The sequence below is a fragment of the Brassica rapa genome, chromosome A05 (genome assembly GCF_000309985.2).
Source record: "Brassica rapa cultivar Chiifu-401-42 chromosome A05, CAAS_Brap_v3.01, whole genome shotgun sequence".
Classification (NCBI taxonomy): domain Eukaryota; kingdom Viridiplantae; phylum Streptophyta; class Magnoliopsida; order Brassicales; family Brassicaceae; genus Brassica; species Brassica rapa.
Window position 1 is genome coordinate 11,016,708 of NC_024799.2, and position 18,405 is coordinate 11,035,112.

The window sequence follows — 18,405 nt, forward strand, 5'->3', positions numbered from 1 at the left end:
TTGTCTTCTTTTCTTTGTGATTTCTAAGCTGGGCTAGCGTGGGATTTTCAGGCAGGGGAGACACTTCATAATCTTCTTCTATAGCCTCCCAGAGATCAAGAGCTTCAAGATGAACCGTCATCCTAACTGCCCAAGCTTGATAATTTTCACCGTCGAATACAGGTGGTGTGCTGAAGAAATTTGCTTCTGTTTCCATCACAGATCCCTTAAGAAAAGAGCTCTGATACCATTTTGTAGTAATATAAACTTGATTATGATATTTCACACCTCTGTAACTTTACAACATTTTAGTACATATATAATCTAAAGGTTTCCTAGAAACAAAGGTTTCTCAGAACAAAACCCACGTAATATTACAGATGTCTAAAACTAGTCACTTGCTTTTCACATGCAAGTCATACCAAAATAGATTACGTAATCACTTGACCACCTTGCCACATCTTTGACTAAGGCACTTTCCAACACTCCGGATCCTTCTTGTATGGGAACTATGACGGTCGGAATAAGATCCCCATGTTTGATCTTCATATTGGTCCTAACAAATGGACTTCTGTTATATTGGATGCTGTAGGAAATGCTTCAGTTTACGAGATGATCCATGCCTTAACACAAGACCGTCTTCAGGTTTGTCTTGTTAAGACAGGAGAAACGACTCCGTTTATTTCCTCCTTGGAACTTCGTCCGTTGGACAATGAAACTTACGTCACGGAAAGTGGATCGTTGATTACGGTCTCAAGATTTTTCTTTGCACCCACTCCACCGATGATCAGGTTTAAAATAAAGGTTTTTTTTTCATTTGTTTTTGTATCTGTTGTATTGTTCTTTGTGTTGGTTAACAAAAGAGGAGCCTTCTCTTTCTATTTTATAGGTATGATGAGGACATCCATGACCGAGGATGGAATCCATACTTATTAGACGAACAAATGGTGTCTATAAGCACGGACATTTTGGTCGATACAGAAGATAACTTCTACGATGTGCCACAACTTGTGGTTATGACTGCTGCTGTCCCTAGAAATGCTAGTCAGCCTCTGACATTATATTTGAGTCTCGACGAGACCACTGCAGAGGCATATATATACATGCATTTCGCTGAAATCCAGAAACTTGGAGCTAATGAGAACAGAGAATTTAGCATCACTTTTAATGATGACCAAGTAGGGTACGCCAAATTTAGGCCACCAAATTTCACCATAACAACTTTATTCACTCCAGAGGCTATAAGTTCTCTTGATGGGAACTTCAAATTAACTTTCGCCATGACCGGTAACTCAACTCATCCTCCTCTTATCAATGCCGTCGAGATTTATAGAGTCTTAGAACTTACAGAGCCTGAGACAAACCAAGATGAAGGTAATTCAAGTATTTACAATAAAAGTGTTATCAGACGACCATTCAAAATTTTTCTGTCTTTTGACTTTGCCTGGTTTGTGAAATGTGCTGATTGATCAGTTTCTGCTATGGTCAACATCAAGAGAAGTTATGAGTTGGAGAAAAAAGTTAGCTGGCAAGGAGATCCATGTGCACCTAAGGCATTTCGGTGGGAAGGTTTAAACTGCAATTATCCAAAATATGAGCCACAAGGGATCATATCCTTGTAAGTTTTGTATTGTCTGTTAATCTGAATCATCTTTACGGTTCTTACAGTTTTGGTGTTTCCCAAATTTTAACTCCTTAGGAACTTGACAGAGAATAAGTTGACTGGTAGCATAACACCTGAATTTGCCAAGCTAACACAATTGGTAGAGCTGTAAGTGCCCCAACACCAATAAACTTAAGTATTTGATATGATAATATTAAGTATATGATTTGGCATAAACTATTTTTTTGTCTCTATTTAATGGACAGAGATTTATCAAAGAACGATCTATCAGGAGATATTCCAGCGTTTTTTGCTGATATGAAGTCGTTGAAACTCATGTGAGCTTGTTTTATCAATACCGCTCTCTCCGTTTATTTATATTTTGTTTTGTTCTCAAAGCTTGAGCTTTCTCATTTGCAGAAACTTATGTGGAAATCCAAATCTCAATAGCACAATTCCGAACTCTCTTCAGAAACGGTTAACCAGTAATTCGTTAACACTAATGTAAGATATTCATTCTTCATTGATTCAGTCTTACATGTAGTACTACTCTAAACTTCATATCCCTTTTTATTTTCCGGTTTCACATAACTTTAATGATTATAGTTTGAGTGAAATTCCCTTAAAGGAGAGCAAAAAGGTTCCAGTGATTGCTATCGCAGCGCCAGTGGCTGGCATGTTTGCTCTTGTTGTTGTCTTGGCTATCTTTTTCGTCATAAGAAAGAAAAAATCTTACAGTACTGCGGGTATGTATGAATCACCCGAACGAATTCTTGAAATTATTGGAAAAACGAAAACCTATCTGTTTTTACTCTAATTCATTTCACATACTTTTGGTACAATTTTACAGCTCCAGGACCCCCATCTGTCACTACCGGTACAGTTCAAAGTGAGACACGGTCATCCAATCCAACAATCATAACAAAAGACCTCAGGGTTACGTATCCCGAGGTACTGAAGATGACTAATAACTTCCAGAGAGTTCTTGGCAAAGGAGGCTTTGGAACAGTGTATCATGGAAACTTTGATGATGCTCAAGTAGCTGTGAAAATGCTCTCTCATTCATCAGCTCAAGGTTATAAAGAATTCAACGCAGAGGTATGTCTAACAAATATTTCCAAACTGTTCATCTTATCTTTTTGTTTTTAAATAAGTTAAGTTTCTCTAATCATGAAATGATCATTTTGTTATCTTTTTAGGTTGAACTTCTTTCACGAGTTCATCACAGACATTTGGTGCGACTTGTTGGGTACTGTGATGACGGAGATAACTTGGCTTTGATCTATGAATACATGGCTAATGGAGACCTGAAGGAGCACATGTCAGGTAAACAATTTTACCCAAGACTCCGGTTTACTCGAATTCATCTCTTCCCATAGTTTAAAACATTCAAAGCCCATTACAGGAAAACGCGGAGGCAACGTCCTAACCTGGGAAAACAGAATGCAAATAGCTGTAGAGGCAGCGCAAGGTGAACCAAACTCTGACTTATTCTCTCTATTTTTTTTTTCTGATTCGTGGCAAGAAAGTGTTGATTCTAGATGTTCTGTTTGTGATGTCTAAAAGCAAGATTGACAGAAACAAAACCATTTGTTACAGGATTAGAGTATCTTCACAATGGATGTCAGCCTCCTATGGTCCATAGAGATGTGAAAACTACTAATATTTTATTGAATGAGCGGTATGGAGCAAAATTAGCTGACTTTGGGCTCTCTAGATCTTTCCCAATCGATGGTGAATACCATGTATCGACTGCAGTTGCAGGCACACCTGGTTACCTGGACCCCGAGTAAGTGAAGTCAGTTAGTTATCATCACTTGTGTTTGTTTTGTTGCTGAAATGAGTGATGAGAAATTTATATACGCTTTCAGGTACCACAGAACAAACTCGCTGAGTGAGAAGAGCGACATATACAGCTTTGGTATAGTGCTGTTAGAGATCATCACAAACCAGCCTGTTATAGATAAAACCCGGGAGAGAACCCACATCAATGAATGGGCTGTCTTAATGCTCACTAAAGGAGACATCAGGAACCTCATCGACCCCAAACTGATGGGGGACTATGACACAACCGGTGCATGGAAGATTGTAGAGTTGGCTCTGGCTTGTGTGAACCCGTCTTCAAACCGGAGACCAACAATGGCACATGTTGTGATAGAGCTTAACGAGTGTGTGGCCTTGGAAAATGCAAGGAGACAAGGTAGCGAAGAGATGTCCGCTAGAAGTTCTGTAAACTTCAGTCTCTCTTCTGCTTCTGAATTTATCCCTGGAGCCAGATAAATTTGAGAATTTTCCCACTTGATGTTTCATTTGTAAAGTTTCCTTTGTAATAATAAAACCATATTTGGTAAATCCAATTGCTGTTTTGTTTCTGTGTTGAACTAACAAAAGGGAGATACATTGCATCTCTCTCTAATACAATTTGTTAGGTACTACAGAACAAAATTCCTAAGCGAGAAGAGTGATGTCTACAGTTTCAGGGTAGTGCTATTAGAGATAGTTACAAACGTGTGTCACATTGATAAAAACAGAGAGAAGCCGCACATTGTAGAATGGGTTGGGTTTAATCACACAAATGTCGAAAACAGAAGAATTGTCGAACGGAAACTTATGGACATAGACTTAAGAGAACTTGGTGTCTACAAGGTCACATAAAAAGAAAACCGTATGGAAAAGGCATAAAGTTGCACAAACACAAAGATTATAAGAACTAGCACTTCTTATTAGATTTAGAAACTCTCTCAAAACTAAACCTTTCAATGTGTTTCTCTTGATGGAACATCTTTCCATGAGAACTCTTTATATAGGAAGAAGCTACATCTTTTCCTAAGGACGAAGCTACATCTTTTCCTAATAATAATATGGAAACATTCCTAAGCTCGATATGTTTTCCTTTTTCTTTAACCTATCAAACTTCACTTTAATGAGTTAACTTGCTCCTCAAGTTACTTGGTATTATCCAACATTGCCCCCCTTAATTCCAACTTGAATCTTAGGTATGTTGATCTTCTGAACTCCAATGAACTTGCGCATTGCTTCGAACTTGATCTTTGCCAATGGTTTAGTGAGTATGTCTGCCTTCTGCTCCACTCCAGGTACGTGCTTCACTTCGATAAAGTCGAACTCCACACATTCTCGAATGAAATGGTACTTCGCGAGTATGTGTTTGCTTCTACCGTGAAACACCGGGTTCTTGGTGAGAGCAATTGCTGACTTGTTGTCAATCTTCAACACGACCTTCTTGTCTTCTTTGTTCATGATCTCGGCCATTAACTCCTTCAACCATATTGCTTGTTTTGCAGCTTCCGTAGCTGCCATGAACTCCGCCTCACATGAAGAGAGTGCCACTATGGGTTGCTTGCACGATGTCCACGTGATCGGCGATGTTCCTAGGTAGAACATAAACCCTGTAGTGCTTCTTCCATCATCAACGTCTATGTTATGGCTGCTGTCACTGTAACCTGTAATCTCCGTTGTTCCATCCCGTTTGAAGAAGAGACCATACTCTGTAGTGCCCTTTATGTATCGTAGTAGATGCTTCACTGCTTCTCCATGACTCTCTCTTGGACTCTGCATATATCTGCTTAATACACCAACCGAAAACGCCAAGTCCGGTCGTGTATGAAGAAGATACCTTAAGCATCCTATGATGCTTCGATACGATGTTGCATCAATCTCAGCCTCCTCCTCTGCCTTTGATACTTCCAAACTCGTGTGCATCGGAACATTAGTATATTTACATGACTCCATCTTCGTCTTGACAAGTATACCTTGCGCGTATCCTTCTTGTTTGATGTGAATGCCATCAGCTCCTTGCGTTACTTCTATACCAAGATAGTATGTAAGCTTCCCGAGGTCTGACATCTCAAATCTTCTTGACATATCATCTTTGAATTGCTTGATAACTTTGAGTGAAGACCCTGTTACAAACAAATCATCAACGTATATAGCTATGATCAGAAGCTCCCCATTCTCTTTCTTTTGATATACCGCAGGTTCCTTGGTGCACTTCGTGAACTCCATCTCCTTGAGAACACGGTCGAGTTTGATGTTCCAAGCTCTCGGAGCTTGACGCAAACCGTATAGTGCTTTGCTAAGTTTGTACACATGATCCTGCTTTCCTTTTTCCACAAAGCCTTCTGGTTGAGTCACGTATACATCCTCATTTAAGTCTCCATTCAGGAACGCAGTTTTCACATCTAAGTGATGGATCTCCCATCCATTAGTTGCTGCTAATGCCAAGAGTAGTCGTATGGTTTCTATCCGAGCAACTGGTGCAAATACTTCGTCGAAGTCTATGCCTTGTTGTTGCACGTAGCCTTTTGCAACTAACCTTGCTTTGTATTTGATCACGGTTCCATCTGCATTCCTCTTGATCTTATAGATCCACTTCAAACCTATCGGTTTCACACCTACGGGCTTCTTGACGAGCTTCCAGGTCTTGTTTTTGATGATAGATTCGATCTCTGCCTTCATTGCATCGATCCAAGCTTGTATCACTGCAGCTTCGATGTAACTTTCTGGTTCACCATCGATGGTGAGCAAGAGTTTGCCACCTTCAACTTCAGCGAGTAGGATGTAATCATCGAATCGCTTTGGTTTTCTGATGTTACGATCATATCTTGATGTTACATGCTGGTCTTGGTTTGCATTGTAGTTCTCTGCTACTTCCTCTTATTCACCTGCGTCTACAGCTTCTTCTTCTTCATTATTGTTTTGCTCTTCGTGGTGTTGGTGATTTTGATGCTCATCACCATCTCCTTCTTCTGTAACATTAATATGAGGAAGCTTGAATGATCCTGGTTCTTCATCTACGTTTGTTGATAGTGTGGACCAATCCCAACTTTTCTTCTCGTCAAAGATTACATCTCTACTAACAACTATCTTTTTCGCGACCGGATCATAGAGCCTGTAAGCTTTTGAGCCGGGCTCTGTGCCTAGGTTGATCACCATCCTTGATCGATCATCCAGCTTCTTGAGATGAGGATTGTTGATTTTTGCAAAAGCTACACATCCAAAGACCCTTAGATGCTCAATGTTTGGTTTCTTAACATACAAGCCTTCGTATGGAGTCTTGTTTTTCAAAGCCTTTGTAGCAATGCGATTTATGAGATACGTTGAATGACGTACTGCTTCTCCCCATAGCTGATTAGGTATCTTCATAGCTTTCATCAAGCTTCTAGTCATCTCCATTAGTGTTCTATTTCTTCTCTCAACCACACCGTTTTGTTGCGGTGTATACGGTGCGGTGAGATGTCTAGTTACACCTTTTTCTTCACAAAAACGAATGAACTCAGAAGATGTAAACTCTCCTCCTCTATCGGTGCGAAAAGTCTTGAGTTGTAGCTTCGTTTGATTTTCCACGTACTCCTTGAACTTTTTGAACCGATCGAACGCTTCACTCTTCTCTCTTAGCAGCATCGTCCACATATATCTTGAGTAATCATCAATTAAGACAAATACATATCTATTGTTTGCTGGTGTTGATGGTGATATCGGACCGCACAAGTCACCATGTACCAACTCCAATGCGTGTGATGCTCGATACTTTTCTTTAGACGGGAAAGACTTCCGAGTTTGCTTCCCAACTAAGCAGGCGCTGCACACATCTTTCTTGTGTATCAACTGAGGCATCCCTACTACCATCTCCTTCTCTACCATATTCTTCATGACTCCAAAGTTCACATGTCCTAGCCGCGCATGCCACGTCCATGTAACATCAGTTTCTTGTATTTGAAGACACTTCGGATATTCAACCTCCATTGGCGTCTTGTACAATCGGTTTGGTTGCCTTGCAACTTGTACTAATAGCCTTCCACGAGGATCTTTAAGCATCAGTAGATCTTCTTTCATATTAACCTCACAACCCATCTCGGTTGCTTGTCCAAGACTTATGATATTGTGTTTAAGACTTGGGATGTAGTAGATATCTTTGAGTGCTCTTCTCTCCCCTGTTTTTCCGATGAATGTGATCGAACCTTTCCCAATAATCTCGACGTTTGATCCATCACCAAATTTGACTTTGCCTTTGATGCTCTCATCTAGGTTTGAGAAGAACTCTCTCTTGCCTGTCATATGGTTACTTGCACCATTGTCAAGGTACCATATACTCGTATTTCCATTGCACTCATCAAACCTCTTAGGAAACACTCTCTCTTCGTTGAGGAATACTACTTCATGCATATATAATGCATCTGCTTCTTGTGTTTCCGTTAGGTTAGTATCCTCTCTTGGTCGTGTAGGACAATGTGACATGAAGTGCCCCATCTTGTCGCATCTCCAGCATTTAACCTTGGAGTAGTCCTTCTTGGTCTTGTCTGAAGCTTCTCCTCCTTTGTTATGACCATCAGAACCATTAGACCTTCCTCGTCCTCTTCCTTTTCCACCATAACCTCTACCTCTGCCTCTTCCTCGCGAGTTGCTATGGCTTCCACGACCTTGTGCATCATTCTTTACAAACATTAGCTTCGATTGATCTTCATCTTGGGTTTCTTCTTTGATGCGTTCTTCAAAAGCCTTCAATCTCCCAACAATGTCTTCGAACCCCGTTGAATTCAGATCCAACACTTGTTCTAACGAAGCTACGATGTGAATGAACTTCGTTCTTGGAAGTCCCTTCAGAAACTTCTTTACCAGCTTTGATGCTTCCATTATCTCTCCTAATGCGGCTGCTCTCGATGCTAAGCATGAAAGTTTTCCTGCGTAGTCATCCACCGTGTCTGTGTCTGTCATCTTCAGTTTGTCGAACTCAGACATCAAAGTCTGTAACCTTGCTTCTCTCACGCGATCATCACCTAGGTTACGGGATTTGATAGCTTCCCAAATCTTCTTTGATGTATCATGTTCTCCTATCTGAAGTATTAGCGCTTCCGGGACTGATTGAAAGATTAGAGCAATCGCCATATTGTTCTTCTTTGCATCATCACTCCCTGGATCAATTGTATCCCAAACTTCGTATAAACGAAGCATCACTTTCATTCGCATCGACCATACGGTGTAGTTGGTCGATGTTAACATCGGACATCGTATGTCCTTTTTCATCTCAAGACCTTTATCACGTCCTTGAGAATCGTCTCCCATGTTTTGATCGAAGTTACAACTCCTCTTGTAAACGACCTTCGAAACCTGGAGCTCTGATACCAATTAAAGTTGCACAAACACAAAGATTATAAGAACTAGCACTTCTTATTAGATTTAGAAACTCTCTCAAAACTAAACCTTTCAATGTGTTTCTCTTGATGGAACATCTCTCCATGAGAACTCTTTATATAGGAAGAAGCTACATCTTTTCCTAAGGACGAAGCTACATCTTTTCCTAATAATAATATGGAAACATTTCTAAGCTCGATATGTTTTCCTTTTTCTTTAACCCATCAAACTTCACTTTAATGAGTTAACTTGCTCCTCAAGTTACTTGGAATTATCCAACAAGGCATATCAAATCAAAACCGTAAATCATTTTGTTGTGCTTTCAAAGAATTAGAACCATGCCATTGTCCTGATTCAACTAGAGTTTATGTCTTTAGGTTTATGCTTGAGTTGCATAAATACCCTGCTCATTGTAAGAAGTCCCTTAAGATAAAGAAATCAATAAAAACGTTTGTTGTCTTATTCATTCTATCACAATTTTAGCTTTGCTCTCACGGCCGAAAGGAAACAAGGTGGTCAAGAGATGTACACAAAGGATTCTACACAGTATATAGACAAATTGCGGTTTAGTTAAAATGGAGAAGGATGTCACTGGCTTTTTCCGGAAGACTGTGCGGCTCTCGGATATGCCACTTTCATACCGAGCCAGCTTTCTTCCTTTGGATCATTTCCGACTGGTTTCGTCCTGACTTGGAATTATCAGGGGTACGACCCCTGCCCCAGTCTTGATAATCCCACATGAAGCGTGTCCCGTGATCAAGACCAGAGCGCCACGACCCGTCATCTGACAAGGAGCTAACTAGTTAAAGGCATTATTTATGAAGTCAAGAGAGAATGTGTTTAAGCCACCACTAGATGGTCCCTAAAGCCTAAAGTAATTAACGGTCTCGGTCCATACCTTGGTGGCTGTATATGGCTATATGCTCCTGCCGTGGGAGAGAGAGACACTGAGACGAAGAAGAAGTAAATCCCGAGAAAGCACTCTCCATTTCATTTCCAACACGTTGAATGATCCATTTGTTGTAGATGAGCATGGGCTTTACTCTTTAGTTACTGTTGCTCAACCCAAGCTCTTAATTAAGATTTAAAAGTCAGAGGTAAATGCATGACTTGAATCTGTAAGCCTAAGGATTTGGAACTTGGCATGCTGGTGCATTAACACAAAGAGAATGTTGATTGACGTGATGCTTTGGAGTATGGCTCGAACATGTTGAAATTTATTAAGCCCATCTTCAACTCTATATTGTTCGATTAATACGATATTGTCCATTTTAGGCCTTAGAGACTGGCCCGCATGAATTTACTTTTGGGCTTCCAAAAGGTCTCGTACTACTAGAGTTGGACATCTCTTTATATATTAGACACTCCTTGTATAATTCTCTAATGTGGGTCTTAGTTTGTTATCTCATATTCTCCTCCTCAAACTAAAGATCACACATCTCGTGTCCCACAACTGACTTCCAAGATCTTTTGACTTGAACTCTACCACACACTTCTCAATCCTAATTTGATGGGTCCCTTTCCTACTCGAAGGGTATTTTTGGTCTTCTTGCAGATTTTTCGTCAACCGCGCTGATACCAATTGTTGGAATTTATTAAGCCTATGTCAAACTCTATATTGTTCGATTAGTACGATATTGTCCACTTTGGGCCTTAGAGACTGGCTCACATGGATTTACTTTTGGGCTTCTTCCCAAAAGGCCTCGTACTAATAGAGTTGGACATCTCTTTATATATTAGACACTCCTTGTCTAATTCTCCAATGTGGGACTTAGTTTGTTATATCAAAGAACATATTCAAAGAATGTTGAAGTTTGGTGTGTTGCTGTTATGTTACACATGGACGATAGTGTGTAACACATGTATGTGGAATGAAAAACTAAAGCATGGTGATGTGGAGAGTTTTCATTGGATGATCTTGTTTGGATGATTCATAAACTAGAAGATACTCAGAACACAAATTAGAAGATTTGGTGATGCTGATTTGTAGGAAAAGAGATATTTCACAATTGGAAAGAATTGGTGGCAATATATTGGAAAACTTAGACTTAAGATTAGGTTAAGCTTTCAACATTGTATTCTCACAGAATCATAACACATGGGTTTTCGGGGTTCAGGAAGTGAGTGATTTGTAAACGTGATCAACAGGGGTTGGTTCACGCAAAGGGTAGATTAAGAATTGGTCCATGACAAACCGCGTGTGGTGTTGTGTAATTCGGATTAGACAAGTCTTTGTAAAAGATTGTTTAAGTGATTCTTAATAAAGAGACATTTGGTCTTGAATCCTTTGTGTTCTTATTGGTTTCATCTGCTGTAGACTTTTCAGAATCTTGTTAACATTATAATGACGAGTCAATTGGTTAAATTATTCAAGAATAATCATAAGAAAATGTGTAAGCTTAGCCCTACGATCTTTAACATCTAAGCTAATCACATAATAGAACTTTAAAGAGGATTATCAGAACACCTCGATTCATCCGGAAATCTTCATGAACGGTTTCGATTATGGAAGATGAGTTCTTGATCTCTAAGTTAGAAGCTAAGACTTCTCTCCCCTTGCCTACAAACCTTTCATTATGTGTTTCTTTCGATTTTCTGTGTTTTTAGGATGGAGCAAAGACATTATTTATAGGTGGAGAGAGGGATCAAACTTCCTCATCAAGTTTTGATTACTTTCTCACCAAGTCTCTCTTACTTCCTTGACAAATTTATCCTTTAATCTCAACCATCCATCAAAATTGAGTAAGTGACAAATGTTTTGTTTAAAGTGACTCATTTCATAGTGAGAGACAAGTGTGATGTCTTCTAGAACGTTAGGCTCATACATTGAACTTGCTTTTTCTATGCATCTTTCATTATACTTGAGGTCTAAATTAGGAAAAAAAAAAGTTGTTATATGACTATCTAAACTCATTTCTCGTATAGATAACAGTGATGCTGATTTTAGCTATGGTTACTTAATTTAAGTTATTTTTAATGGTAATTGATCCTAATTTCCAATTCCCTTTATGTTATTTGTCCTCTTTCTGCAGAAAAACTGAAATTTAGGTTGTGACCATTTTAGAAATAATATGAACAAATATGAAAAGATTAAAGAGGAATAAAATAATAGAAATGAGTGAGAATAATTGTTTCTTCCCAAATATAATAAACAATAATTTTGCTCCATTATTTTTTACAAAAAAAAAAGAATGAGAAAGAATGTACGTAATGGTATAAATTTATAGGAATCTTGAAGAATTGAATGTTTTTTAATATTCTCTTGTTCACTAGTCATATCCTTAGAAATATTTAGTGCATATATACTTTTCCAACAAAAACAAAGAAAAGTAGGATTTTAAAACGATATTTTTTTCTCATTTTAAAAGTTTTTGTGGTATTATTTTGTTAGACGAAAAAACTCTATGCAACTGGAAGTTACACGCTTCACAGGACTAGAACCAGAAAGAACGTCGTAGGCAAGTAAGAGTAGACTTGGCACAAAGTCTACGCATTCCACTTGACCCATTTATAATTGACCAATATTAAGTTCTCTTAGTCTTCGCCAATCAACAATGAATAATAATCTCCTCTGAATCTCATCTCCTATCCAAGAAAAATGAAGTTTCTTCATTGGTTTCTGCTTCTTTTGATCATCTCTTTTACTGTTCTGGGATCAGTCGAAGCTCAATCTCAAGCAGGTTCTTGACAAAATACAATACTCTGTTTTGCTGCAAAAACTATATTTTAACAACTCCTTTGAATGTGTTTTCTTTGTTTATATTGAACAGGATTCATCAGCTTGGATTGTGGGTTGGTGCCTAAGACCACAACATATACTGAGAAGAGTACTAATATAACATACAAATCAGACACGGATTATGTCGACAGTGGATTGGTCGGGACAATCAATGATGCATACAAGACTCGGTTTCAGCAACAAACTTGGTCCTTGAGAAGCTTCCCCGAGGGTCAAAGAAACTGTTACAACCTCTTTAACCTCACAGCGAACAGCAAGTATCTGATCAAAGCAACCTTTTTGTATGGGAACTACGACAAACTGAATCAATTGCCAAGCTTTGATCTTCACATTGGTGCTAACAAATGGTTGTCTATCAACATAACAGGAGTAACAAATAGTTCGACATATGAGATATTCCATGTTGTAACACAAGATAATCTTCAAGTTTGTCTTGTTAAGACAGGACCGACCATACCATTCATTTCCTCACTGGAACTTCGTCCATTGAACAATAACAGTTATAACACCCAAAGTGGATCATTGATGTTGTACACCAGAATATACTTTCCGTCCAATCCATTATCGTTCATCAGGTAATAATAAACTAAAATCTTTTTTTTTTGATAAGTATAAAACAAAATTTCCATACGCAACATAATTTTTTATGTAAAAATTCTGATACCAACACAGCTTTTGTAAAACGTTTTTTTTTTAATATGAAATTTAACTTTTTTCAAAAAAAAACATATTTTTTTTTATCAAGAAGAGTTGACCTGTTGGCTAAAACTCTTGGATTCCTTATTAGAAATACATATTCGAGTCCAATTAGAAATGGTTTGCTTTACAAAATAAAATCAATTTAACATGTTTGGGGTCTAAGTCATATTGGCCTGAGCCTTACGCTTTGATTGCCAGAATAGATGTTAAAACAGTATCAGTATGCTATAGAAGTAATATACTATGATTTTGCTAAACTATTTAATAGAATTATTAATAGAGCAGTATGAGTATGTTATTTAAAATTATTATAAAAATTAGTATATAATATATAATATATTTATTTTTAATAAATATAAATATAAATATAAATATAAATATAAATATAAATATAAATATAAATATAAATATAAATATAAATATAAATATAAATATAAATATAAATATAAATATAAATATAAATATAAATATAAATATAAATATAAATATAAATATAATATAAATATAAATATAAATATAAATATAAATATAAATATAAATATAAATATAAATATAAATATAAATATAAATATAAATATAAATATAAATATAAATATAAATATAAATATAAATATAAATATAAATATAAATATAAATATAAATATAAATATAAATATAAATATAAATATAAATATAAATATAAATATAAATATAAATATAAATATAAATATAAATATAAATATAAATATAAATATAAATATAAATATAAATATAAATATAAATATAAATATAAATATATATAAATATAAATATAAATATAAATATAAATATAAATATAAATATAAATATAAATATAAATATATTTTAAAATAAATTTAAATTTGAAATACTATTTAAAAAAAACATTTATTGTAAATTTATTTTAGAACTCAAAATTTTATTTTCTGGATATAAAGTAATTTTATGATATTATTAAATAAAATAAATGAATTAATTAATTATATATTTTTCCTTAATTTTATAAAATTATAAATGCAAATAGTCTTTTAAAAGTAGAGCATAATGGTAATGCTAATGCTCTACCATTCAAACCTTAGGGGGTGTTAGTGGGAATTAGATTTATAATGAGTTTTAGAATTTTCAAGTCTAGTGTTATTAGTTTATAGATTCTCACATTCTCATTAAAATCTAATGTTATTGGTTTGATGATTCTATAATTCTATAAAAAATCATTTATTATTCAAAAAGTTTAGATTTTAATGATTCTACAAATCTATTAAAATAAGTGTTATTGGGAGTTAAATTCTTAACATTTTAACTCACAAAACAAGATTTTGAGAATAGTACATGTTTCCTTTGAATTCTTAGAATCATTACATTACTTTATTTTCATAGATTTTTACAATATACAAAATTCTCTACAACTCTTTCTAAATTTAACAAATCTATCAACTTTTAAAATGAACAAATTCTATAGAAATCTAAGTTCCACTAACACCCCCTTAGTCTATCTACAAAAACAAAAACTTTCTGTTGTATTAACTTTGAGTTAACAAAAAGAGTCTTTCTTCAGGTATGATGAGGACATACATGACCGAGGCTGGAATGCATTCACAGATAATGAAACCACCTCGATAAGCACCGACCTCCCAATCGATACAAGTAACGCCTACGATATGCCTCAAGCAGTGATGAAGACCGCTGCTATCCCTGTGAATGCTAGCAAGACATGGTACTTATGGTGGACTCTTGATGACATCTCTGCGCAGTCATATGTATATATGCATTTCGCCGAAATCCAAACACTCAAAGCCAGTGACATCAGAGAATTCAACATTACTTACAACGGTGGCTTACGTTGGTACAGCTACATGAGGCCTCCTAAGCTCAGCATTTCAACCATCTTCAATCCAAGCGCCGTGAGTTCCTCAGACGGGGTGTTTAATTTCACTTTCACAATGACGGGTAACTCAACTCTTCCTCCCCTTATCAACGCCCTAGAGATTTACACAGTTGTAGACGTTACACAGCTTGGGACAGATAATGATGAAGGTAAGCATGTTCTTATTAGGCCATTCTGTAAACTAAGTTGCCTATCTTTTAACCGTTTTCTGGTTTCTGAAATGAGTTTGAATTATGTGATGATTAGTTTCTGCTATGATGAGCATCAAGAAGACATATGGTTTAAGCAAGAAGTTAAGTTGGCAAGGAGATCCATGTGCTCCTCAGTTGTTTCTGTGGGAAGGTGTGAATTGCAGTTATCCGGACTCCGAGCCATCGCTGATCACATCCTTGTATGTTCTATATTCTTCATCACAAAGGTTCTCTAGTTTTGGCTTATAGCTATTATGGATCCTTTGTTTTTTTTTTGTTTTTTCTCAAATAATAGGAACTTGAAGGAAAGCGGATTGACCGGTACCATAACATCTGACATATCCAAGCTAGCACAGTTGAAAGAGCTGTAAGCAGAAACTTAGTATTACATATGCATGATTGTTGTGGGAGAAAGGAATAACTCTGATCTTTCTCTTTTTAATTGACAGAGATTTATCAAGTAATGATTTATCAGGAGATATTCCAGCTTTTTTTGCTGATATGAAGTTGTTGAAACTCATGTGAGCTTCTTTTTCACAACTTTCTCTTGTCCGCTACCTGCTTTTTCTGTTATGTTCTTCTGAAAGCTGCAGTGTTTTTTCTTCTCATTCAAAGAAACTTAAGCGGAAACCCGAAGCTTAATCTCACAGTTCCAGAATCCCTTCAGGAAAGGGTAAACAGCAAATCTTTAACACTAATGTAAGTTTTTCATACTTCACTTAGATCAACTCAACTTTTTCTAAAATTAGTTGGAAGTATATGTATTGCCACACTAAATTTATCATATCTTGTTAATGTTTCCAGTCTGGGCGATACCCTGAATCCCACGACTCTTGGAGGAAAAACTAAAAAGGTTCCAGTGCTTGCTATCGCAGTGCCAGTGGCTGGGGTGTTCGCTCTGGTAGTTATCTTGGCCATCTTTTTCATCGTTAGAAAGAAAAGACCAAGAAGCAATGCGGGTATGTTTTAATCACCAGACCAAGTTCTTGAGACTAAAGAAACATGATATCATATAATTTGTAAGCTTTTGCAGCTCCAAGACCTCCATCAGTCACTACAAGTTTAGGTAAAAGTGAGACAAGACCATCCAATCCATCAATCATAACAAAGGACCGCAGGATCACGTATCCCGAGGTACTGAGGATGACTAATAACTTCCAGAGGGTTCTTGGCAAAGGAGGCTTTGGAACAGTGTATCATGGAAACTTGGATGATGCCCAAGTAGCTGTGAAAATGCTCTCTCATTCATCAGCTCAAGGCTATAAAGAATTCAAGGCAGAGGTATGCTAAGCAATTAATATGTCCTTACGGTTAATCCTTTTTTTTTAAGTAATGATAAGTTTCTCTAATAATCATCAAAATCTAACTTTATAAATCTTATCAGGTGGAGCTTCTCTTAAGAGTTCACCATAGACATTTGGTGGGACTTGTGGGGTATTGTGATGACGGAGATAACTTGGCTCTGATCTATGAATACATGGCAAACGGAGACCTGAGGGAGAATATGTCAGGTAAACGTTTTGGGTAAAGAGACTATAATTTAGTCGAAAACGCTACAGTTCAAAACATTCAAAGCCCATTACAGGAAAACGCGGAGGCAATGTACTAACCTGGGAAAACAGAATGCAAATAGCTGTAGAGGCAGCACAAGGTGAATAAAACTCTTAACTATTTCTCTCTATTTTTGTCTGATTCATGACAAGAAAATGTTGCCTATTCTGGTTATGAGGTTTGAAAGCAAAGACTGGCATAAAAATAACCATCTGTAACAGGATTGGAGTATCTGCACAATGGATGCAGGCCTCCTATGGTCCATAGAGATGTGAAAACGACCAACATTTTATTGAATGAGCGGTCTGGGGCAAAACTAGCTGACTTTGGGCTGTCAAGGTCTTTCCCAATCGACGGTGAATGTCATGTCTCAACAGTGGTTGCGGGTACACCTGGTTACCTAGACCCCGAGTGAGTTGATTGAATGAGTAATCAAGAGTCTGCCTTTCTCAAATGAATAATGAAGAATGTTTGTGAAATCTTTCTATATATACTATCTCAGGTACTACAGAACAAATTGGCTAAGCGAGAAGAGTGATGTCTACAGCTTCGGAGTAGTGCTATTAGAGATAGTAACAAACCAGCCGGTCATTGATAAAACCCGAGAAGGACCTCATATCAATGAATGGGTTGGGTTCATGCTCACCAAAGGAGACATAAGGAGCATTGTTGACCCCAAGCTGATGGGAGACTATGACACAAATGGTGCGTGGAAGATTGTAGAGCTGGCTCTAGGTTGTGTGAACCCGTCTTCAAACCAGAGACCAACAATGGCACAGGTTGTGATGGAGCTGAACGAGTGTGTCGCCTTGGAAATTGCAAGGAGACAGGGTAGCCAAGAGATGTACTCAGTGGGTTCAGTTGACAATAGTCTCACTTCTGCTTCAGAGTTTGCCCCGGGAGCCAGATAACTTGAAAATATTTCCCATTCCATTCTATGGCAAAACACTATTTTGATTGTTTTTGCCATTTATCTTTCCTTCAGAAGTTTCCAGTTCAGTGTTCTTGGAAATAATCCAATTGTTGTTTTGTTGTTTTGTGTTGAATTAATAAGATTCCTATGAAAGTTCCCTTGTGATAAACTATATTGTTAAAACATGAAGTACACAATCTTCTGTGTTATGGAAGAAACAACATCTCTATTTTACACTAGGGTCGGCCCGCCCTACGGGCGAGATATACTTTACTTGTGATCTAGATTATTATTTTTATATGATTTTGTAGTTTGTTTTCAGGTTTGCATTTGCAAAAAATATGTATGATAATGATTTGTATTTATCTTTTAGAAATTTTTAGATTAGGAAGGATTATATGTGATAGAATATATCTTTGAGAAGAAGTTATAAGAAAAGTTGACAAAAGTGAATCGAAAAATAAATAACACATTTAAGATTAAATATTAAATTCTACATCGTTGATTTTAGGATTTTAGAAATATATATCATGGCCAAGTTAAATATACCGCAAAAAATATATAACACCAAAGCTAAATAACTTATAAACAAAAAATTTAATTAAAATAAAATAAAAATACACATAAATACAAATAAACAAATAAGATATTATCCAAAATTATTATATTTTGGTCTTTTAAAAATATTCATTCCATATT

At 36.6% G+C, this 18,405-nt stretch overlaps 2 protein-coding genes across 5 annotated transcripts; both read left to right on the plus strand.

Annotated features, from left to right (window-relative positions):
- Positions 1 to 235: 235 nt before the first annotated feature.
- LOC103868632 (probable LRR receptor-like serine/threonine-protein kinase At1g51860) lies at positions 236 to 3,967 on the plus strand. Of its 3 annotated transcripts, XM_018659346.2 has the most exons (12): positions 236 to 770; positions 869 to 1,353; positions 1,453 to 1,597; positions 1,679 to 1,750; positions 1,849 to 1,920; positions 2,003 to 2,086; positions 2,189 to 2,328; positions 2,433 to 2,680; positions 2,782 to 2,908; positions 2,988 to 3,053; positions 3,182 to 3,371; positions 3,454 to 3,967. In XM_018659346.2, the coding sequence occupies exons 1-12, from the start codon at positions 514 to 516 to the stop codon at positions 3,860 to 3,862; spliced, it is 2,295 nt and encodes a 764-aa protein (XP_018514862.1). In that variant the 5' UTR covers positions 236 to 513; the 3' UTR covers positions 3,863 to 3,967. The 3 variants fall into 3 exon arrangements, with proteins under 3 accessions (XP_018514862.1, XP_018514863.1, XP_033146860.1); XM_018659347.2 differs by lacking the exons at positions 236 to 770; positions 869 to 1,353 and having other exon boundaries at positions 1,690 to 1,750; XM_033290969.1 differs by lacking the exons at positions 236 to 770; positions 869 to 1,353 and having other exon boundaries at positions 1,690 to 1,750; positions 2,211 to 2,328.
- Positions 3,968 to 12,174: 8,207 nt separating this feature from the next.
- LOC103868536 (probable LRR receptor-like serine/threonine-protein kinase At1g51860) lies at positions 12,175 to 17,704 on the plus strand. Of its 2 annotated transcripts, none has more exons than XM_009146624.3 (13): positions 12,175 to 12,411; positions 12,502 to 13,045; positions 14,722 to 15,200; positions 15,298 to 15,442; positions 15,538 to 15,609; positions 15,692 to 15,763; positions 15,858 to 15,941; positions 16,047 to 16,201; positions 16,276 to 16,523; positions 16,627 to 16,753; positions 16,828 to 16,893; positions 17,015 to 17,204; positions 17,296 to 17,704. In XM_009146624.3, exons 1-13 carry the CDS (start codon positions 12,330 to 12,332, stop codon positions 17,702 to 17,704), a joined length of 2,673 nt encoding a protein of 890 aa, XP_009144872.2. In that variant the 5' UTR covers positions 12,175 to 12,329. The 2 variants fall into 2 exon arrangements, with proteins under 2 accessions (XP_009144872.2, XP_018514861.2); XM_018659345.2 differs by lacking the exon at positions 12,175 to 12,411 and having other exon boundaries at positions 12,651 to 12,751; positions 12,838 to 13,045.
- Positions 17,705 to 18,405: the final 701 nt, after the last annotated feature.